This window comes from Rosa rugosa, chromosome 6 (assembly GCF_958449725.1).
Source record: "Rosa rugosa chromosome 6, drRosRugo1.1, whole genome shotgun sequence".
Taxonomy (NCBI): Eukaryota; Viridiplantae; Streptophyta; class Magnoliopsida; order Rosales; family Rosaceae; genus Rosa; species Rosa rugosa.
In genome coordinates this window covers 8,626,953-8,651,685 of record NC_084825.1, presented here as the reverse complement: position 1 = coordinate 8,651,685, position 24,733 = coordinate 8,626,953, and the positions used below count along the sequence as shown (strand labels likewise).

At 41.7% G+C, this 24,733-nt stretch overlaps 1 protein-coding gene across 1 annotated transcript; it reads left to right on the top strand.

Moving 5' to 3' along the window:
• Positions 1 to 7,949: 7,949 nt before the first annotated feature.
• LOC133717499 (phosphatidylinositol 4-phosphate 5-kinase 6-like) lies at positions 7,950 to 13,777 on the top strand. Its single transcript, XM_062144217.1, has 8 exons — positions 7,950 to 9,550; positions 10,454 to 10,621; positions 10,963 to 11,128; positions 11,399 to 11,515; positions 11,590 to 11,783; positions 12,619 to 12,758; positions 12,850 to 12,928; positions 13,021 to 13,777. Exons 1-8 carry the CDS (start codon positions 8,445 to 8,447, stop codon positions 13,307 to 13,309), a joined length of 2,259 nt encoding a protein of 752 aa, XP_062000201.1. The 5' UTR covers positions 7,950 to 8,444; the 3' UTR covers positions 13,310 to 13,777.
• Positions 13,778 to 24,733: the final 10,956 nt, after the last annotated feature.

Genomic DNA, 24,733 nt, shown 5'->3' with positions numbered 1-24,733 from the left:
CACAGAGGTAGGCATGGCGCCAACGACATAGAGAGTGACACTCTGGCGTTATAGGCCATGGCCCCAGCTAGGATGCATGGGAGGCCCGTGGGTTTGAAAGATACTTTGGCACAACTCAATCCTTGGATCATCGACACTCAAAATCCGTCTCATGAGTATCTTCTGGATTATGGTTATCGTTAGGGGACGCCTCAACGTCAGAACCTTTTCCTGAGAATATAGAGCTCTATGAAAATTACACTAGTGTACATGAGACGTGGGATAGAAACTCCATCATAATTGATGATGTAGTCGCGCATTTCGTAACACATGAGTTTGTTGAGTCCAGTGATATCGAACCACACTCCGTTGATGAATGAATGCCAACGTAGAGAAAATTGGCCTAGATGGAAAGATGCGATCCAAGTTAAGTTGGATTTTCTAATGAAGAGAAAGGTTTTCGAGCCAATGATGCCAATACCTCCTAACATAAAACATGTTGACTAATGGGTCTTCGTTAGAAAGCGTGATGAGAAAACAAGATGGTAATCTCGCCTTATAGCGCAAGGCTTCTCACAAAACGCCCTGGAATCGACTACGATGAGACATATTCTCTCGTAATGGATGTCATTGCACTCCACTACCCTGTCAGTTTGGTAGTTTCCGAATAACTAAACATGCAGCTTACGAATGTGGTCATGTCTCTATGGGGATCTAGATACGGAATATACATGAAGGTTCATGGTGAACTTCATTTACCCAAGTCAAGTGGCTCTAGACCACGGAGCGCGTTTTACAAAGAGGTTGAAATGCTCACTAAAGTGACTACTTGATTGGGAAGGGATATGCCCACGTGTTTCCATAACAAAGTTTCATATTCTATTGCGGTTCTTGTTGGACATGATCTTTATTGGAAGCCCTTAAAGAATTTAGGGAAACCACTGAGCACTTGAAATTCGATTTTGAGATGAAGGATTTTGGGAGAGCACGATTATGTCTCAGTTTGGAACTTGAGCATCGTGTTGATAGATGCTTAGGCATTTTGACAAGGTCAAGCCTTCAAGCACCCCATAATCGTCCGTAGTCTTGATCCTAAAAATGATTCTCTTCATCCAAAGGATAATGACGAAGACGTGCTAAAGGCAAAAGTGTCATGCTTAAGTACAAAAGGCGCATTATTGTACTTAGTTCAACGCGCAAGACCGGACATCTCATTTGCAGTGAACTTTTAGCTAGATATAGTTTTGTGCCAACGCGACGCCATTGGATTGGTGTAAAAGATATCTTTCGGTACTTGAGATGTACGATTGATATGGACTTGTTCTAACCCTACAGAGACACGATGGATTCGGAGCCATCACACACCAGGAATGTCGCCAATACTGGCCTGCGTACTCTATCCCCATCCCAAAACGACATAAGTGTTTTGGAAGGTTTTGCTGATGTTGGGTATCTCTTTGACCCACACAAAAGTCATTCACAAACTGGTTAAGTGTTTACCATGGGTTAGACCGCGATATTTTGGAGGTCTACAGAACAGACCCTAGTCGCTATATCTTCGAACAATGTAGAGATTATTGCTCTTCACGAAGTTGTTCGTGAATGTATATGGATTGGATCCAAAGTTACGCATGTTCGAACAATTGTGGTTTGAAGTCTACCACATATGAGCCTACAAGCATTTAGGATAATGCTGCTTGTTTTGAACAAATGAAGCAAGGCTACATCAAAAGCGACAACACCAAGCATAATCAGCAACAATATTAGACTCTCCTCAAGATCAAAGTGAACTAGGTTCGATCTGAGGACAGTGTGGCAGACTTGCTTAATAAGTCAGTGCCTAAATTCTACTTTCGAGAAACGTGTTGGTAGCATTGTCTGTGGAAGTTATCCGAACTCCCACGACCGTTGTCATCAAGGGGAGATGCAGATATCAGGGAGAGATGTCTACATGTATGGTCTCGAAACGTGAAGGGTGTGTTTTGCTCTTTTTCTCCTTCAACCGAGGTTATTTTTGTCTCACAGGGTTTTTGTTACTTGGCAAGGTTTTTAATGAGGCAACAAGAGGAGCACCACGTTTGGGTGACACAAGGGGGAGTGTTCAAGTAGATCCAGAATATGTGTCTGGCCCAAACTCTAAGTTACTTGACCTAGTTGTAATAAGATTTTGAATTAGAGATATTCTCGGATATAGTCATAGATATATCCGATTAATTGTACGATTATTTTTCCTTGTACAACTCTGATTCTATGTCTTGTAATCCTCTATATAAAAAGGCCTCTATTATCAATGAAAGTACGACTCAATTCTCTCCCAATTTCAGTTTTCCTTAAACACAACTATAAATAAAATAAAACTTGAGGTAGGGCCCACTACCCCAAACTCTAGCCCAGATCCGGGTCATTGGCAGAATCCCAGCCCAATAACTCAAACCAGAAGGTGGGCCGTTTTCAACCAACCCGGCCCAAAGCAACTGCTGCATCACCCCGCCACCAATCCTGCCTCCCCTCTACTGGCGCTGGGCCACCGTCACCTCACCATCGTCGTCCGTCCATCGGAGTGCCGCGCCATCCATCACGACTCCCACCAAACACCAACCGGAGAAGATAAGCTCTGAATCAGCGTCCAAGCATCGCCGTCACCCTGTCCACCAAAACGCCGATCCCTACCAACCAGCGTTTGATCTACTCCGGCCAGTCATCGAGCCCAGATTGTCGACCATAGACAGCCACCAAACGCCGCTCCGATCTCACTTCGATCCAAACCACCGCCACGACACAGCCATGCCCTTCGACTGAAAAAGAAAGAAAAAACCACCACCTCCCGATCCTAGATCTCAAGCTTGAGACACGCCCACGAAACAGGACACCCGTCCTGCCACACCCGTCGTGCGCCGGCTAGGCCAGAAGCCATCACCAGCGCCAAGGCGCAGCCGGACAGGAACAGAGGCAGACGACGGCGTTCTCTAGGTTTCCAGCGAGTAGAGCTCGTTTTTCTCCTGTTGGTTTACCGAGAGAGGTTGGATTTGGAAGTATGTTAACCAAAGAAAAAGAAAATAAAAATTACAGTATGCCCCTTGATCAATTCTTATAAATCGTGGCTACCAACTATGTTTACTTGTAAGATGGTATTTAATTAAAACTAATGAAAAGGTCATCATCCATTGATCTCTGCAGTTTGGAAAAATGACATGCATCCAACAGTTCCAACTTGTGTGATGGTCCAATATATAGTTTTCTTATAGTCTCATCATTTTATAAGTCAATATTATATGAAAAAATCTATGCCGCAACCTCAGCTAAAGCATAATCATTGCTTGCTGTTGAAGTTTGACGAGCATAAGAACCCTATGAAGCCCGATGTGCTCAGCACTTTGTGAGGCCTTCTACCATCGTAAGTTCTCTCCCCCTACAGCCCTACTAATCTCTCCATTTCAAACCCTATATACTACTGAAATTCAAAGGGTTTATCATTTTATGTTCTATTTTATCACAAGAAGGAATTCATTGATAGATGAATAGTGAGAAAAGAGAATAATGACATCGTTGAAATATTTTTGAGGAAAAAAGTAAAGAAATTAAAAAAATCGAATAAAGAAAATAATGCCACACATAAGGTACATAAGCTATATCAATTACAACTTGTGTCATGTCAATATGCTGAACCAACCAAGAAGGTTCCATTTCCAAACAAGCATTAAACGCCCGCTGGTTGAGTGCATAATTTTCCATAGCTTTTCCAACCGAATGGATAGTTTGAAACTTTCACCATTTTGGCGTGATTGGAACCGTGATGATGGGACACAAAAATCAGAGCAAGAAAATTGAATAATGGCATGGTATGATTTACGTTCTAGTCTAATCTTTGACGAAACTGCACATAAGAAGAAAAACAAATCTGAAGCAGCTTTTCCTCCATATATACACCCCAGCATGCTAATCCTTTGTTCACCTTCAGAAATGAATGACTTGCCTTTGCCTGCTGCCTAGTGCTGTCCCTAAACACAAAACTTAATGAGAAATGGTCCATGAGCTATCTACTTAGCTTAAACTCTTGTTTCCAACCTTCCATTGAGGCTTAATTTGCCAATATAGAGATTGAGGAGACAAAAGTCTATTTAGGTAGTGACAGCAGCCACCCCAAAAGGAGACCACTCTAGAACATGGCACACATCAAGCCAATTACATACTTAATTTTTGGTGCTGTCAACGGGCTGTGCGATCTCTATCATCATCGATCGATTTCCTTTATTTATCAATTCTTGTTGACATTGTATTCCACCTGTATACATGTAGTCCTCTAAATCTTTCTTTTGTTTACTTTTCTCATATGTTTTCTTTGGTTGTCTTTCAAGTTCTGGTTAAGGTTTCTTTTATTTATTTATTATTATTTAAGGTTCTTCTTATGGAATATGGATTATGTAGCTGAATTTCTTAATGCATGTTTACTCTTTATTTCCTTTGAATTTTTTTTTCTGAAATACTTATAAAAAGACAATTTAAATTACTAAAAAAAAAATTATAGCGTATGAAATGTAAATAGAGCGTGTAAATTTCACTTCTCTTGTCTATATTGAACATGTTTTTCAAGATGAAAAACAGATGGACCTAATTATCCAACAAGGAGAATATTAGCTGAAATATTTATTTGCGCTGAGATATTCAAACACTAAACGACTAGGGCACCTAGCTTAACATCGGTGCCAACTCTTTACCTAGTTTACTAGGTCAGCCTAATGGCCATGTTCTATATCAAGTTGTACACCTATGTGTCAGGTCTCAACTAAATACCAAAGTTTAGGAAGACATTGATGGTGGGGAAGGGATCAGGAATGGGTTCGCTAGTAGTTATATTGTCGAGTCTTAACTAAAGAGACTTGTTCCCGCGTGTGACGTATTAGTACTGTTTCAGTTTGTTTCTATATGCAAATTGCGATTGCAAGTTGTGTTTTGATTGGTGTTTTACTATGCCAAGCACAAGGCTTTTGTTTGATCCAATTGCTCTGAGGAATCAATGTAGCGAGCGGTTTCTGATGTTTCAAAAATTAGTTCATTTTTATTTGTTAGCAAGTTCATTTTTATTTTTACTTGCCGACTCTACATTTTTTTTTTTTTGAACAAATCCAAATTGGGCGACTATCATTCATCTAAAGCCAGAAATGGCCATTACATATCCTCCCTCTACAATCGATGGGTAGATAAAGAGTTTGTGGTAGTAGCACAGTGATACATAGATTAGGTCCAATCATTTGACGGTTCCATGCACATAGAGGAAGCCTATAGACTATTAACTACTACATAGTAAATAGGCCGAGTAAACTAGACTCGATGATGCTCGCTAAAAACTTAGAAGCATAGCTCCCTAACAAAATAGAGAATTATTGAAAGTACAACAAAATACTAACATAGGAGAGGCCAAAAGACCCCAATCACTCAAAGCCCAAAGAGCAGCCCAAAAATATAAATAATTTAAGTTACTAAAGATAAAATATAAATTAATAAAAAAATAAAGTATAAAGTGTGGATTGTAAAACGCGGAGTGTGAATTTCATCCCCCTTTCTATTTATTTCTTGATTCAATAATTTACTGTTTCCCATGATATATATATGAAATTTTAAAGTTTTGGTGATATAAGTAAGAAAATTAGTTGGTTTTTTGAACTTTAACCAAACACCAACTTTTCTTTTTTTTTATTGGTGATCCTCATCCGACCCACTCCACTTCTCTCCTATGTTAGTGATATTTGAACTCATGGCCTCCACGGTATTAATTAGGCCAGTTATCCAACAAGCGACGGCTCACTGACAGTAATTCAGGCAAACTGATCCTGATGAGAAACGAACTCAACCAAATCCAACTATTCTCTTTACATATACATAAAAAAGAATACACACCTATATACATGGGTAGTGGTTTTATGCCTATGAATACATACAAGAAGTAATCCCCTCATGCAAGTATCTATTTATTTACTTGTATTCCCGTGCTTTATACTTTTAACCGATTTTGTACATGTACTTTACCTCTTTTCACCTAGTCAGTAATTAATCAAAGAATTGCTGTAAAAAAAAGAAAAAAAATTAATTGAGTTGTTTTGTTTTCCACCATTTTTTTTGTTTTGTCTAATTGTTTTCCACCATGTGAACACCACTATTGGTCCAAAATGTTTGCTTGTTATTAAGTTTAGATAGTCTCATTTTCTTTTAATACTTAAGTTCGGTGGTTGTTATTTTTCATTTTTATGCTAGTTATATTTTTGAAGTAAATATTAAAAACAATGGATATCGATTTTTTTTTTTTAGGCAAAAATTCAAAGATGACAGCCGTTTGACCTGATTTCCTTTTGACAAATTTTTTTAATAATATTTACCTATCAGAATTCTTAACCAAATTGGGCAAAAAATATTAATAACAGGTAGAAATTGGAAACAAAATAGTATGCAAGCACATCGAATGGAATGTTCTGTTATAGTTGGAATATATTTGATATAGAAAATTGAGATTCGGTTTGCTTAGCTTTTGTAGCATCATCATCACGTACTAATTAGTGACCTGTCTGAAAAAAGGACAAGTGTCGCCTTCATATCCAATAGGCATCAAACTTTTTTGGATTAGGGGTGGGGTTTGACCTCTCCTGAATCAAACCAAACCAGGCCGCACGATTTATTCCTTTTCACTTATTTATTTCAAAGCCCCTTTAGGACATTTATTTTCAATTTTACCCTCTTCTCTTATACTTTTTGTCTAATTGTTCCCTTATTCTTTCATATTTTGCGTTTTTGTTCCCGTATTCTTTCATATTTTTGCTCATCATATCTAGATCACTTCATATTCGTTGCTAGAGTTACCTTTTTGTGGTGCAAAACTAAAGAGAGAGCTTCTACTAATTCGACATTACTTGGAGCATTAAATTATTTTAAAAAAAATTAACGCCAAATATGTTATAAATGATCAATACGTTATTTATTACATCATCAATCTCTTTAATTATATTGGCCCCAATAGCGGTTGTGATGTGATTATTCTTTGGAAGCATATGGTGAAGACACGGTCTGTGTTGTGGCCTACACATGTATTTAGCCTTGATGTAATAATGGGAAGTTGACAAGGATTGACCAAAGTTGGCCATTCTCAATCTAATTAGTTCTCTGTCGATCATTGTTCTAAAGCTTGATTCGTTATTTTGAGATCATGATCGCCTTAAAAGTGTATAGTAATTATCTCAGATTTTGATCGATTTGGTTATTTGCCAGCAGCTACTTATAGATAATGTGAGATGTTGTTATTCATTTTTGAGATGTGATATTTATTGTATGTACGTATTAGTGAGCATTGCTGAGGTCTGAGCCTGCTAATAATGGATAAAACAGAGCAGATGAAACACAAAACGCTTGGCATATCGATCCTTTTCTCAAGTTAGTACGTACTAGAGGAATTTACCTCAAGGATGAGGAGTATTTTCCAAATATAGTTATTTAATTTGCATTATTGCAGCTGATTACTATGGTAGATACATGGACCAAATTATTGATTAGATCAAATAATATTCTAAATATTCTAAAGTACATCAAATATTCAATTATGATTTAAGTTTGATTGTCGCACTTAATTACAAATAATCTAGAGATTAATTATGAAATAATTTGACGTCATTTTGTGTTAGAAAATTAAAGTACTAAGAATAAACAGAGAAGAGAATTATCAATCTCAAAAATGAATAACATCTCACATAATCAGATTAAATCGTAAACATTCCTTAATTGTAATTGTATGAGAAAGGAAGGACATAATTGCAAAAGCAGCTGTACTGACTTCTAAGGCAAAAAACTTAAAATGGAAAACAAATAAAAACAAAAAGTAAACTAAAATTAGCAGTTGGGCATTTTGGGTTTGAGTCTGATTGAGACACTAAAAATGGCAAACACTTCACCATCATTGTGTTGTTTCCCCCAACTGTTTGGTCTGTTAGTAGTTCCCGGAGGATCAGAGCCAAAACCGGAATCAAAGACAAATGTGTTGATTCGTTGTTCAAACCCAACCAAGCAAGAAGGAAAAAAAAAAGAAAAAAAAAAAAGAAAAAAAAAAAGAAAAAGAAAGGGAAAAAAATCACCAGAAACAAAGAAAAAGGCAGTCATCGGTCCCAACCAAGCCTTTTTGCTTTCCCCATCAATCAAACAGTTTGATTTTTTTTTTCTGGGTTTTTGCAATTTTTAATTTTCCAGAATCTGAAACACCATACGGAACTTTAAACCCACAAAGAAACAAAACCCAGATTTGCTGGTTTGTTTTTGCATTGTTCAGGCTTCTGGGTTTGTCCCAGAAATGGTCACTTCTGTCTGGTTTTGAAGCATATGCATTGTGTGCGAAAGAGAAACACTAGAAAGGGGAAGAAGAGAAATGAGAAGTTTTTGATGGATGAAGGTGGAGAGCGCAGAGGAATGTGAGAGGAAGGTGAAGAGAGATAATGAGCAAAGAGTTGAGATTCATTGTGAAGGCCTGGGAAGCAACAGTGCGTAAAACACATATTGGAGGAAAGAAGAGGGCCAACCCTTTATTCACAACAATGTCTGTAGTCCCTGCAGATGATGAGCCAGGTGAAACCTATCATACCGAGAAGGTCCTCGCCAATGGTGACTTCTACACAGGCCAATGGGCTAACAGCTTTGCTCATGGGCAAGGCAAGTACCTGTGGGCAGATGGGTGCATGTATGTTGGAGAATGGCAGAAAGGTAAGACAGCAGGGAAGGGAAAGTTCAGCTGGCCTTCTGGTGCCACTTATGAAGGAGACTTCAAAAATGGGTTTATGGATGGTAAAGGGACTTATACAGGTTCTTTTGGAGAAACATATCGAGGTTCATGGGTGATGAATCTGAGATATGGGCAGGGGACTAAGAGCTTTGTCAATGGGGATCATTATGAGGGTGAATGGCGCCGAGGATTGCAGGACGGCCAGGGGAGGTACCAGTGGAAGAATGGGAACCATTATATTGGTCAATGGAGGAATGGGATGATTCATGGGAGTGGGACTATGATTTGGAGCAATGGGAATAGGTATGATGGGTCTTGGGAAGAAGGGTTGCCTAAAGGAAATGGTACATTTAGGTGGGCTGATGGGAGTTTCTATGTGGGTGTTTGGAGTAAGGAGAGTAAAGATCAGATGGGGACTTATTATCCAGCTGGTTCTTCTGGTGGTCATGTGGATTGGGATCCTCAGGAGGTGTTTGCAGTGGACTTGAATGATTGTAAGGTGTGTCCAGTGGAGACTATTTCGATTTTCCCTTCACAGAAGATGCTGAATTGGCCTGGAATGGAAGGGGAGTTTATGAACAAGCCACCTATTTATAAGAATGGAAGCGAAGGGAATGTGAGGCCTAGGAGATCGTCTGATGCGAGGTCGAGTAATTTTAGCAGAGGATCCAATTGTGATAGCACTTTGGATGGAAATGTTGGGCTCGAAGGTTCGTTTGCTAGCAACAGGTTTGGAGTTCAGCCAATGAAGAAACAAGGGGTCACAATATCGAAAGGACATAAGAATTATGAGCTTATGCTTAATCTGCAGTTGGGGATCAGGTATTCATATTTGTGCTTGTTTTCTGCTCTTTAGTTTTTTTTCATTCCATTTATTTTTTGCTTGCTTTGGCACTCTGTGATTTTGATTCTGCCTTCTTCAAGAGTTAAAGGAGAAGCCTCATTCCCTTCTGTGCCATATATATTAACACAATGCATGAATGGCAAATGGTATTCTTCGCATGGTTAGAAAGTAGATACATCACTAACAGAAGGGACGTATTGTTCAGATGGTTGTTTCATATCAATTATTATTCTGTTAACCAAGGTTGAACAAAAGCTTGTTAGTTGCTTGCTACCATTCACTCATCCTTAATGTTTTATTCACTCTTTTATAATGACCTCCAGCTTAGCTTACCACTCCCCTATTCAAGTTCATCTTTCAGATTTTTAGATCATGTACTTTGCTTCAGTTATTCTAAAAGCTTCTTGGAACTCTCTTGGTATTAGAAAAATCTTAGAAGGCTTGTCCAAACTTCTCTGAACATGGTGAAATTATGACCTACATCGTTTCTTTCACCAACTGCTGAATTTGTTTGGTCCATGTACAACTGCTGAAACTATTCCACTCCTTTGGTCAGTTAAAGAAAATGGAAAATAGCTATATCATATTGAAAGGGATTCCTTGTAGTACCCAGGGACGTAGTCACCCTTGCTTCTGCAGGGGTGGCCATGGTTCTAGCTAGGGCAGCCTGCTGCTCTGCTAGCAAAAAATTTCATGGAAGTAATTTAAATAGAAATTTTAATAGTTTCTGGTATATATTGAAAATTTTGACTCCTCCCTCTTATGAAGAGAAAAGGGTTCCACTACAAATATGAAGTACTTTCCTATTTGAATTTTTACAATTGTATATCCGTGAGTGAACTCTTCAATGCATGTAATTGGTTTCGTGTGCCATAGCACAGGCATTCTGTTGGAAGGCCGGCTCCAACTACATCCCTTGATCTGAAGACTTCAGCATTTGATCCCAGGGAAAAAGTTTGGACGAAATTTCCCCCAGAAGGATCCAAATATACTCCACCTCACCAGTCGAGTGACTTCAAATGGAAGGATTATTGCCCTGTGGTTTTCAGGTAAGGCCGGTAAAGGTTTCTTTTACAAAAGATTATCCTTCACTAGCTAAGCATTTTACTACCTGTCATCAATAGGGTTGTCATTAGTACTTAGTAATGTAGTAAGTAGTTTTGAGACAAATGTCTTGAATTGCCATCTATTTGGGGACAAAGATGTTGAAAGTTCACTCATAGTCCCTTTGTTTTCGTTAAAATTAGTCTTGGTAAATGGTAAATATTTGTCCCTCTTGTACGAAAACGTATCATTCTTTTACCAAATTCTAAAAGAATAATTTTACATTCCACACACTCCATCACCTTCTGCTCGTAATGGGTTACTGATTTGTCCTATTTATCTTCAGGACTCTAAGGAAACTGTTTAAGGTAGATCCAGCAGATTACATGATATCACTATGTGGAAATGACGCCCTTCGAGAACTCTCATCTCCTGGAAAGAGTGGAAGCTTCTTTTACTTGACCAATGATGACCGTTACATGATAAAGACCATGAAGAAAGCAGAAGTAAAAGTAAGGGTTATTTAAATTTTTCTTACACATATGTGTGTGTGCCCAGGCACATGTGTGCGTGTGTAGTCTATAGCTGCAGTTCTCTCTTCAGTACTATCTAATCCTATTTGTGGCATTTGCCCCCTCACTCATACCCCCTCTCATATAGCTCAATATGTTGTGATATTGGTCATGGCATGCCTCAATTAAGACTCTGGCTGAGTCCTGATATCATCCTTGTATTTTCTGTGCTCAATATGTGATGATCTTAACTGGCCAACACCATTACAGGTTCTGCTGAGAATGCTTCCAGCTTACTATAATCATGTTCGAGCCTTTGAGAATACTCTGGTCACAAAGTTTTTTGGTCTTCATTGCGTAAAATTAACAGGGCCTACCCAAAAGAAGGTAACATTCTGGCCCACTGGACGCTTCGTTAAATTCTAAACTTGTTCTGATTTGTGAGCTTTTTAATTTTCCAGGTGCGGTTTGTCATAATGGGGAATCTATTTTGCTCCGAATACGGCATTCATAGAAGGTTTGATTTGAAAGGCTCTTCCCTTGGCCGTACAACCAACAAACCTGCGGCAGAAATTGATGCAACAACAACTCTTAAAGATCTTGATCTTAATTATATATTTAGGTTACAGAAGGTTTGGTTTCAAGAGTTCTGCAGGTATATTTTTCAGTTTCATCTCTCTGTCTCTCTCTATTGTTCTTTTTCAGTTGGGACCTGGAATTATGTTCTTGGTATGTTCTCCATGATTCTTTTGGTCCATTGTATGAACTCCAAATTATTTCGAAGTTCGCATGATAAAATGTTATCATCCTGCATGAATAGCTACAGCGAATCACCACATAACTCATTAAGTTATGCATGTTATGTAACCCCTCTCATTTCTCTCATAGTATTACACTGAATGGAGGTGGAATTTGAAGAGGAAAAAAGTAGTTCCTCAGTTAATATGGTTAGCTGTGTATTATACTTTGTCCTTCTGTTATGCACAATCATACACAGTAAGCAAGAGCTCCTTGGTCTTAACATAGTGCAGAAGCTCATTCATCAGAATTTTGTACCTTTGGTTATTGTTGGAACTCAGAAGTAAATAATGTCCTAATATATAATGTTTAAGTTGTACAATATATAATATGTATCATGTAAACACTCAGGTCCCTAATCAGAACTTCTTCCACCAAAAAAAGCTAATAGTTCTTGTTTCTTTTTCTGTTTCACATGTACTCACGCCTATAGATGCTGTCAGTTTAGCTTAAAAACTCAATTGAGTACTATTCTTTTTCTGTTCCTAAGTTGATTATGGTAGTAATTTTAGATTCTGTATCTCGTTCTGCACCAAGCATGTCCATAGTGAAAAGAAACTATCTGTCCTTTACTGATACACTTACGTGTAACTGAATATGTGAGTGTCTTTATGTATACTAGAAATTTGATATTTGATATGGAAAATTTTGTTCTAGTCCCCGTTTTAAAATTAAAATGTACCTTCATGCAGGCAAGTGGACAGAGATTGCGACTTCCTTGAACAGGAAAGAATAATGGACTACAGTCTTTTGATTGGTCTTCACTTCCGAGAAGCTTCATGCAACGATCCCCTCGCAACTCCAGACCGTTCTGGAGTGCGCGCTCCAACTGGTTATTTCTAGTCATTTCTCAACTATTGACTTGTCTCATAAACTCAATGAGATACCTTTCTGAACCCATGATTTGTGCTCCATACTTGTAGGAAATGGTGACCCTGACAATGAAGGAGCCCCTCGCGTTTTTAAAGGTGAAATGGATCGGCTTCTTTCTGATCCAAACAGGTAAAAATGAATACATTATGTCAAACTTTTTCTTTTGAAGAAGGCCTTAACTTATACCTGATGGATTAAGTAATTTTTTTGAATTATTTTAGGTGGGCTTCTATTAGATTAGGTATTAATATGCCAGCATGGGCTGAAAAGACTGTGAGAAAAACTGATTGTGAGGCACAGTTGGTTGGAGAACCAACAGGAGAGTTGTATGATGTTATCCTGTTTTTTGGTATAATTGACATACTACAGGATTATGATATCAGCAAAAGGCTTGAGCATGCATACAAGTCATTCCAATATGACCCAACTTCAATCTCTGCTGTTGATCCAAAGCAATACTCTAGACGTTTTCGCGCTTTCATCTTCAGAGTTTTTGTAGAAGACACATGACGACGGTATAGTCTGACCCAAAATTTTAACTTCAAGTGTAGGCAGTCATCTATGTATAGTCGGGTCTTTAGTGGAAATGACAATGCTTACTAGCAGTATCATGAATGTGGTCATTGATATGACCATTCGAGATCAAAGAGAGGCTGCCAGGGGAACATGATTTTGCATGTTTGTTGTTGCATTTCTCCCCAGTATCATAATCTCTAATTTATAGTCACAGATATATGATATGTTCTAGTAGTAGATTAAAGGTGTAACCAGGGTTGCTTGAGCCTTTTGGAATTGTAAATGGAAAGCCCAATAGGCGTGGACTTGCAGTGGAATGTGATTCTTTGTGTATAGAAATTTGTTATCCCCAGTTGAGGTGTCTGGGATTTCAACTTTGAATGAAAATGTACAGGGGATGAAATGGTAACAAACTTGAGTTGTTCATGCCTAAACAATGAGAAGGACCCTTCTTGATTTTCAGTTGTTGCTGCTTTTAAATTGTTTTGGGACGTTGTTCTTGTGATTATAGTTTTGGTCTGTTCTAACTTCTGCAGAGTGCATCATCTCTTTTTTCCGATGACAGAGTGCATCATCTCTGTTTCACTATTTGTCGCATATAAGAAAAGGATAGGAGTCCAAAGATTTTTTTTAATATTTATTTTTTATTATTTTTTTTATATTTTTTTTGTGACTTCTTGTTGTTTCGAATATCATCAGTTCGGGGTTAAAGTCCCAAATCTTGCCCTGAATCACGGTTAAAGTTATGAAAATTCTACAACATTTGACTTTCAAATGTAGTAATAGAGTTATATACAAAAGTTACCATAAATATTTTATTAAAAAGGGGAATGAAATTCTCCTTTTCAAAGTTGCTCAACTTCTCCGAACTAGAAAAAGAGAACTAGTGGAAGAGCCCTAAGTCTATAGTACGCACTACATGCGCTTGGTATCTGTGAGTGAGTTATATTCCGTCCGGCGGCGCGTCCTTGGGGCGTCGTCGTCGGACGGGCCTGTAACGATCCAAGGACCATCGTCGGGACTCCTTGGCGTAGGCGTGGCTGGAGATGGATGTTTGCGCGGTCAATTTCAAGCCTGATGGATCAGATGCGATCTGTTTTCCTAGAGGCTTGGCCGATCGCGACAGAGGTCAGTCGTTGGGGGGCTGATGGCTGGCGGCGGGATCTGGGGTCACCGGAGCGGCCATGCGTGGTGGTTTTTTCCCTGGTGTTTGAACCCAAAATGGTTAAGCTCATCTCCTTTAGTGCTTAAGTGCTTAACCCACCATAATCCTAATAAGTGCTCCATAATCCCATAAGTGCTCCATAATCCCATTAAGTGCTCCATCATGATTTGTTTAACGGCCAACCACTATGTCTTGGTAGCCTATATATAGAGGCCACAAAGAAGTAACAAGACACACAATTCATCAATTAATCTCTATGATTATCCAAGCCTCTCCAGAGCAACCCCTCTCCTTCTCTTACTGGTGACCATACTCCAGTCCCAGTCTCCTCAGGAGCCGACTGTCAGTACCACCAAACCCTCTGTCAACGTGCTTCGGTCCTAGTCTCCTCAGGAGCCGACTGTAGTACCGCGACCACAACGGTTATGGAACCAGCCAAGCAAGGGTAACGCCCTCGCAAACCAGCCAAGCTAAAGTCACGCTTTAGCGAGTTCTCCCACTTCCCAGTGATTTTCGCTCTGCTCGATCTACAACGTCGAGTATCGATTGTGTGATTTCGAAGAAGCTAAGCAAAAGTCCTCACCACGAGGCACAAAGAATCCCGCGACGAGGTTGGTGCTCTCCTCGTCCACAATCGCACGAAAGAAGTCAGGTTAAGGGACACCCCTCGACGACCGCACCCGAACGGTGCTGGCACGCCCACGCAGAAAAGAGACTGTTGACCAGCTGCAACAAAACTGGAGCCAAACATTTTGGCACGCCCAGTGGGACAACACCAGAGTCTTTTTGTATTCACCATCATTGGGATGCCAGGGGAAAATCTTTACCAAAGGAAATTCCTAAAGTGAAAAGATGGTCAATAGCACCATTGAAGCTGACAAGCTCGCTCCGCTTCCCATCCTAGATTATGCAAGTTTCGAAGAAAAGGTCATAATACTAGGGGGCAATAGCGAAAGATATGGAAAAGAGATAGAAAGGGAGCTTGCAAGAATTGACCGCCAAATTCGGTGGAACGCTCAGCAGAGCAAGGCGCTATATGATCAACTCTTTGTGATCGTCATTGGCGAGGACAAACATGTCACTTCTCACAAAATAATCGCAGCGAGTTTCTCGATCTTCAGCAAGTTTAAGTGTAAAAAGGCTATTTCCGAGATTGAATTGCCTATAAGAGGCGATCAATCTAAAGGCGAAAACCTTCGTCTAGATCAGTCTGTTGCAGAAGAAGAAATCAGCTTGCCCACTGGTAAATCACAGCCTTGCACAGAGGCTGCATATGGAGAAGAGGATCAACAAGATTATTCTTCTGACAAGAAAATTGTCTCTGAACAAATAGCTGATTTCTCCACTGATCAAGCCAAATACATGGCTACTGGTCAGATGCATAGGGGGCAAGATATGGCCCATGATCATCCCTTTGATCAAAAGAAGCAAGTTCATGATCCATTCAATTGTGACTCTGCTACTGGACGTCATCATGACCATACAAAGGGTCAAGAGCATGGTCAACATGACCCACTCAATTATCAATCAAGATGGAATATGGTGGCTGGACGTCATCATGATCATGCAAAGGGTCAAGGGCAGGGCCCACCTTACTATCATCAATTTAGCCTTGGCCATGCTGGACGTCATGGTGGAGTTAATCAATTAAGCCATGACCAACTTAATTATCAATTAAGTTGTGGTCTACAGAAACCAATCTGTGGCTTTATTAATCAATTCAACTTGAAGTTCTTCATATATTCTTCAAGGCCAAGCGGTGGCTTTGATATATGTGGAGGGCACATCTACAACCCACGTTGCATGAATGGCCAGAACAATTATTCTAGTGGCCAAGTTGTCCTTCGCGACTGTAAATTTGAGTATCATCAATACAAGTTAACTCTTGTTTACAATTATCCAGCTCCAAATTTCTTGCAAAAGAAATTTGTCTATGATACTAAACAGTCCATAGAGGCGTCTCAATATGATGCCTAGAAAGAATATAGAGGCAAACAAATATTTGATATGCCTTTTTTCGAAGAAGAGATCGATTCATCGAATTTTAGTGATTCTAAATTTGATCTCGATGCGGAGCCAATCTATGATAAATATGATGATAATTATAATTTGATTATTGGTTTCAAAAATCATATGAAGGAGCGAGTTCAAGTTCTTTGAAGCTCTTGATGTGGAGAATTCAGACCAACAAGTGGTCAAATGCAAAAGCCAATTCGTGGTTTATTCTGAAGACACCATGTTCTATGATATGGTAGTTTGTAACAAAGCCGATCTATACTCATCTTCATCTCCAAAATTGCAATTGAAGATCATGCTTCGCCAACCAACAAGGATACTTGGGGGGGGGGGGCAAGATTACCCCTCTCACGAGCCAAATTCCTCCAAATTCTTCAACGCGAAGTATCTTTGTTCTTTTCCTACAAGCTCTCACAAGAGGGATTTTTACCCTACAAATTTTGATACATCGGAGCTTGGAGTTAAGCATAGATGGCCTCCCCCGTGATCTTATAGAGGCGGCGAATGGTGGAAACACTTATTTATTTCTGGCGCCGTTGCCGGGGATTGAAAAATCTCTATGTAAATCACACCACTATTAAGAAGTTGAGGTTGGTAAGGGGTTGTGAATCATAACGAAATCTCTTTTGTTAATATTGGCCTAAACTCCTTATTGGTGCCTAGTTCAAGTCCCTTAAGGTTAAGGGCGGCTTTTATTAACACTTGTTGAACTGTCTTCACACTTATGACCTTTCTCATCTTAGTAAGTATAGCCTATGTGAAATGGTGTCTAGAAATGGGACAACGTTCATGACAGGTTCTTGAATCCAGAAGTGCGTGCAAATGGGCCTAAACCACTATGTGGCAGTAGCTCATGCCAAAATGGATTCTTCCTCTCTTGTTCGCCCTCCCCCACCGGGCCATTTCAGTAAGGTTGCCCAAATGATTTGAAAGAAAATTTGTGTCTAGGCGACTATACTTGAGCCGCATGTCTAAACCTTGATTCACAATGTCTTATTGAATTCAGCTACTTATTCAATTCATCATTTAAACCCACCATGATTCCATTAGTGCGATCCAAAAATTATTGAGGAGTCGAAACACTGAGGCGGAGTCGATCCAAAAAGCCGGCAAAATCTTCGTGAGGAATATATTCACCAAGCTCAAAGAGATTCCTCCTCACTCGGATCTACCTTGAGAAAATTTCTCCTCAAAGAATTTCTGGAGAAGCTATCATTTTGGAGGCCTCTCCTGTTTGTTCGCGAAGCATCCCAAAGGCCCACAGGCGTCACAGAAATAGTTGAGCGAAACACTTTGGAGCACAGTGAAATCTGCCTCCTAAGCTTCGCAAAAGATCCACACAAAAAGTAGTTGCATGAAGTCTGCAAATGGAGTACAGACAAGAGGTGAATTCCAAGCGAAATGAGCCCGCGAAAAGTATCAAGAACTTACTATATCTTGATTTGTGGCTGAGATATTTTTAGAGATTAATTTATTAGCCGGTTTCTTCGTATAAGACATGGGACTCGGAGGAGTCGTAGACGGTTTCTTCACATAAGACATGGGGGGGAATTCTAGTGTTCCTACACTCACGAAAGCCCATTCATGAAGGCCTGTTTTTGAGGCCCATAATCGTTTCTTCGCTACGCCTAGCAACACTACACTATACTAAGCCGAGTCAGCGGCTCTGGAAATTTTTTTGAGCTTTGTCTCTTCTCTCGCAGAGAAAACACCTTCGCGGGAAAATAGGGTCGAGGTGTGGATTTTCTCAAAACCTTCGCCGCGAGGCTCTTTTTGACGCGGAGCATATTTTAAAGTTCATATTATTTTCAAAGCTCCTGAATATACAACTATGGGGGCCTATATTTGGGGCCTTGCAAGACACAATTATTGGCTCCTCACGGATATTTGAATATCAGGATAAGAAAATATTATTGTATTCATAAAGTGGCTTTGCGGCCAAAAGCAGTACATTCATTACAAAGTCAAAAGTGGCTAAAATATAAAACAGGAATCTTCGGATATCTTCTGAATCTTTCTTTAAATGGAAGCAGTTAAGGAACCAAACATCGGTTTGAGCCACACCATTATCCCAAAGAGGGGCAGACTTCTGGGAAGGAAAAAGAAGAGGAACAGAGCCCCCGCGCCCCCTTCAAATGAAGCGGCAAAGGAATCCAACGTCGGGTTGAGCCACGCCATTATCCATGAGAAGGGGAGACTCCAGTGAAAGAAAATGGAGCCTCCAAGCCCCCTAAATTGGAAGTAGCTATGAAATCCAACGTCGGGTTGACCCGCGCCACTATCTCCGGGAGGGGCAGAGAGTGAAGGAACCGAATATCGGCTTGAGTCTCTGCACCCCCTTTAGCATTGGTAACCACCATTAGTTGGACGTGAAGTATGGGAACAACCATTCTGTAGCTTGAACCCATTCCTTCAAAGAGTCCATCCCTTCTCATCCCTCCAAGATTTTGTCAAGAAGAGAGAGGGGGAGAAGGAGGTGAGAACCAAAGCCCCTTCCATCTGGAGGGCACAACACGGGCCGGGTCCAGAAGGAAGGAAACAGAGGAGGAAAGATGAGCCACAAAGTGGCCTTCCTCCCTTTCCCAGTTTCGCTCCGCGTGTGGGATTCTAACAAAGATGATCTCGCATGACCGGAGATCCCACACTTGGAGCCCCCTCGCGTTTCTAAACCAATCTGAAGCCTGGCATTTTCCATCCAGACTTCCAGAAGGTCGAAACAAGGGGTTGCCTGAGATTATGCCATAAGGCCTAAACCAGGCTTGAGATTACGCCATAAAGCCTAAAATTTAGATGTAAGGGCCATTTCCTGAGGGGAAGATTTGTGAAGAAGGAGAAAGAGAAGCAAAGATTGAAAGGCCATTATTGAGGATCTAAAACTCAGAGGAAGGTTTTTGGCGCGAACGTTCCCATCCCCAGAATGCACCTATTTATAGGAACAGGGCATGCAAATCTCCACCCTTGGATGGATAGTCGAAGAGAAGAGTCAAACTAAGTGTCGGTCAATCTTGATTAAGTTGCTCTAAATCTCGGAAAAGCATCTCCACCTGGGGATGGACAGTCGAAGAATCAAACTAAGTGTCAGTAAATCTTGATTAAAGTTGCCCTAAATCTCGGAAAATAAGGGATTATTGACGCGTGGGGGAACTGAACGGTTTTCGAGGAGGTAACTGTTCCATTTTCAATATTATCTTCTCACGGTGGAGTTTTCAACAGTTAGTTAATGCGAAGTTAAAGACTCATTAAGAAGATAAAACCAAGAGTTTTGAGTTGGGGCCAGCAAGTGGATTCAAAAGATAAATATTAGTTAAGAAATAAAGATGCCGTCGGTACTACAAGAAGAATATATATGTATGTATATATATATATATATATATGGGGAAATGATTATTTACCCAATTTTAGCTTAAAAATTGTCCACTTGCTCCACTTACAGTTTTTTATCCCCATTTACCGAAAACACTCTAAGAGATTATTTCCCTAATACCCAATTAATTTTTTTATTATTATTTTTATTTATTTTTGGGACTTTTTTGCCCTCTCCTTCTTTCTCACTTAGAGAGAAAAGTCATCCTCCATCTTGCTGTGCTCCGGTGACCAATGGCCGGCCCTGGACTCCGGCGACTGGTGACCGGACTCCGGCGACCGGTGACTAGAATCCGGCGACTAATGACCTGAATCCGGCTACCGGACTGGTGACCGGATTCCGGCGTCTGAATTTATTGCCCCCTAATAATACCCAGTAACCATATTATTGCCCCCCAGTAATCATATTATTGCCCCCCAGTAATCATATTATTGCCTCCCAATAATCATATTATTGCCCTCCAGTGAATTGCATAAACTCCCAAAACCAAAATGAATACACTACAGACACAATTGATCAATTTATATGCATATTATTGCCTCCCAATACTCATATTATTGCCTCCCAATTGTAGTAGAAACATAAATAACACCTCTAAAAAGACTCATAGAAGAACTTCAGCTAGAATAGATTAGACAAACTAGACCAAAATAAAGGGAAAGCTACCAAAGTAGGACAAAATAGACCGGAACCACCAGAAAATAGTGGGGATTTATCGGAAAAAAAATGAGGCAACAGTCTAGAGTGGCCCTAAAGGAAAGTCAAGGCCCAAGGTCCAACAAGGCTGACCCAGCCCAGCCCCCTCTCCACCCTCCTGCAAGTCAGTCAACCAGACACCGACTGCATCCACTGCCGCCACCAATCTAGGAACTCCGGTTGTTGCACCATGTTCACGTCACCACCACACGATCGAACCTGGAGTACCCAACCCAAACCCAATCAGATTTGTCGTTTGCCTGCGTCATCTTGCCGTCGAAGTCGAGGTTCTGGAGGGCGTCAGTCAGGTGCTGGTACTGTTTGGTGAGGTTGAAGACGAGCTGAGTCGAGTTGGTGACTGAGATCAAGGAGTCGAGGTCTTCCCCGGGGAGTTGGTACTTGAACGACACGTCACTGTGGAGAGGGCGGAGAACTTGATGGTGCGTTCGACGGCGAGGATCTTGGTCTCGCCGCTGGTGTAGGTGAGCTGGTTGTCGTGGGGGCGGGGGCGTGTTGTTATGGTGGTTTTAGATCTGGATGTGAGAGAGAGAGAGAGAGAGAGAGAGGAGTCAAGATAGAGAGAGAGTCTAAGGGTAACATTGTCATTCGTGTTTAAATTGGGTAAAAGGGGTTAAAAAACTCTTAGTGGAGTATGTGGGCAATTTTTAGGCTGAAATTGGGTAAGTGGTCACGGCCCCTTATATATATATATATATATATATATATATATATATATATTTTGTACTACAATTGGGCCTAAGGAAATCACTACTATAAGTCATAAGAGGCCTAAAGTGGTCGGCCCGCAAAATCAAGCTTCACACAAAGCACCTCAACCTGGAGGCCTGCAGCAAGGGCCCCGTTTTCAATCAACAAGGCCCGTTCTTCAGCTTGGGCCAAGCGGCGAGTCAATTCTTCGGAGGCAGCCAAGGGAGCGTCCAGTTGGGCTTCCTCCGCGCTGAGCTCGTTGTTCACATGGGCCAAACAAGCTTGGAGATGTCAGATCTGGGCTTCTAAGTCTAACTTCTGGAGCCTTATCTCCCCCATGCGAGTGGCCCGATCATTCAAGGTGCCGCGAAGAGTCTCCATCTGACTAGCGAAATTATTCCGTACCACGCGGGCCGCACGAGCTCGAGCCTCTGCGGCAGATTGGCGAGCGCGAGCCACGTCAAGGTCTTTCAACAGCTTCTCTATAGTGTCGAGCTAAGTTGGATTGACCGCACGCTCTCGGCGAAGGAACACAATGGCTTCCCAGATCCTGGGGAGTTCTTCAGGCCCCAGCCGCCGCTGTCCCAAAAGGTTTCGAAGCTTTGTCCTCTCTAGTTCAGCGGCGATAGGAGGAGTTTCCTCAAGGATTCGAGCTAGCTTTTCAAGCCTAGTGGGAGGAGGAGGCGGAGGATTCACAGCACGATCATAAGTCACCAATGCTAGAGGGTCGATTGGTTCCTCAATTCTTTCATCTTCAGCATAATCTCCGTCAACGACCCCCTGAGCTTGGTCCGACGTCTCAGCCGCGGGAGACTCTGGAAATTCAATGCGAGGTTCATCAGTAGAGTGTTGGAAACGAGCAGCTCCGAGAGCAGAACCTTCGACCTCAACGCTCGCCTCGTCTATTTCCAAAATCAAAAGATCACCACTGCTCGCCTCATCCCCCAAACCTGGGATATACGTCCCGCCGGCCAGAGCTTTGGCGTCAAGGACCACCTCCTCGGTACAAACAGAATCCTGGTCAGGTTCAGAAATGTCTGAGAGCGGGTTTGGATCTAAAGGGAAATGGAAAGCATTGGCCAATAGTGGCTTACCTCTCGAACTATCGGGTCGATATCTGGTACGTGGTCACCAAGAGGAAGAGGCCCCGCTTCATTCACCTCTTGGACCTCTAGTGCCGCGGGAATCTCTGTCGTCATTTCCTCATAAGCGGCAGAAGCCTCAAAGTGACTTTCCACGCTTTCATGCTCCGGGAAGTTGTCATCGGAGATCGTTATTAGAATGGTAGGACCTTGCAGATGCTCTGTAGATGTGGGAGAGGGAAGAGACGCCACAGGGCTAGTTGATGCTTGAACTAGCGAGAGAGTTGACACTTCTACAGCGGCTGAGGATTCAGCCTCGCTCAGGCGAAAGGGATCAGTGGTCCTCTGATGGACCTGTCAAAAGATACATAGTGAAGATCCTGCCCATATTCTAAAATTTAAATAGGATAAGACGGGGTCGGAGTTTACCAATCGCATTCCCAGAGGTTCGTCATCTTCAAAACTCTCTTCGACGAATTGAGCTCGATCGCGTTTGCAAGCGAAGACATCAGTGGCCTGTACGAGAAAAGAATCACAACTCAAAAAGAGGGGAAGCACCAAATATACAACTTTGGGATCATTATTAACCAAATTACCTCAGCGGGATCTTCATCATGAGAAGACTCTCCCTTGGGAGTCTCCTCTGCTATTGCCTTTTGTTTCCCGGCCTGGATAGAGGCTGTCCTGCTCCGGGTAGTTTGCTGCAAAACACACTCAGGAATAAGAGCGGGAAAATCAAGACAAGGAAAAGGAATGGTGAAGAAATACAAAAACTTACTGTTGCCCCAGGCTCGTGGATTTTTATCCCTGAACGCGGTGAGCGAGAAGGTAGAATAGGTCGCGGGGGTTGTGCTGCAGGGTTGGAGAAGCACTCAAGAATCTTGCGGTCCTCCCGACCAGGACTACTCATGCCACGGAAGATTAGGGCGAAGAGTTCGTTATATGGCAGGTCCCAACAGTTCACAGACACTTCTTTCCACTAATCAGCATAATCATCGTCGACATCGTTGAGGGGGTACAGCGCTCTGACCCAAGGGGGAATCACTATCAAAGTAAACTGACTCTGAAAGGGGGCAGACCCAGGCGAGGCTAATCTCCGCCAAGAGGTGTAGTAATTGGCAGAATCAACCAAAGGTCAGGGTACCAACTGGGCCAACCCAAATTGGCGAGCAAAGTGGTTAGGGGCATAGAGCTCGTAACTTACGCGGTCGGTGGCAAGACAAATATCCAAGTAGGAGATGGCGCGACGAAAGGCCAGGAGGGCTCTTTCGCTATGATCCCGTCTACTGGGCAGAAAGCCATCATCAAGGGGAGGAGGGAATCGCTTAGAAAGGACTATTTTTAGGTCTGGCATCTCTTCCAGCAAGTACAAGTAAATAAAACACTCAGAGTAGGGTGGAGCTCGATACTTTACATTGCGGCAAAGCCAGTTCCCCAAAAGGGAATCGACTGGAAGTTCCTTTGGAATATCACCGCGACGGAAGCGAGGGAAATAAATCTGCAGCGAAAAGGCAAGGATCCAGAAAGGGCCACTAATGTCAGTATCGAAGGGGCGCATTACGGCTTTATAAAGGGAGCGATATAACTCACCCAATACAGGTTGCCCAAGGCCAACGCAAATACCATTGTAGAGAGCAGTGGTCAGAGAATTCCAGGGCCCAATATGTTTGTTGGAAGAAGTGCAAAAGATAAATTTGCAAAGCCAGAATTCCAGGAATGCAATACCTCCTATATGGTCGCGCTGGGTGCGGTAATAGTCGTGCCAGAATGGGTAGGATTTGCTGCGATGCCCCCGACCAGCCATATCCATTCTCAAAGGAAATTGAATGCCATCAAACTGACCATGCACATAGGGGTCAAAGTCAATGGGCAATCCCGTGATGGTAAGAACATCCAGTAGAGTTATGCTTATCTGCCCCAACCGGAAATCGAATGTATTGCTGGAGGTGTTCCAGAAGCAAAGAGCGGCGGCTAGCGGTGCAGGGCTGGTATTATGGGAAAGACAAAAGCATAGATCGATGGTTTGGGTGATACCCACTGCATCCCAAAGGGCCAAATCTCTCGCTCGGACCTCCTGATACCAAACATTTTCCTCGGGAGCGATGGTAGGCCAGAAACCCACTTTTCTCCTTGGCCCCCAACTGCTTAAATCACCGGGCACCTGCCGAAGAGCCGCTATGGGACGGCGGATGGGAAGCCCATAATAGACCATAGCATCATCTGGCAAACGATCGCGAGGTGTGGGACCCAGACTCGCTTGATTATCACCTCCACCAAAGCCCATCAGTCGACTTCTCTCTTCTTTGGTCTGACTTCTGCATCAAACACCCATGTTAGTCCGCCAGGTGAATGCGGCTTTCTCAGTGATTTCATCTGCCTGATCGATA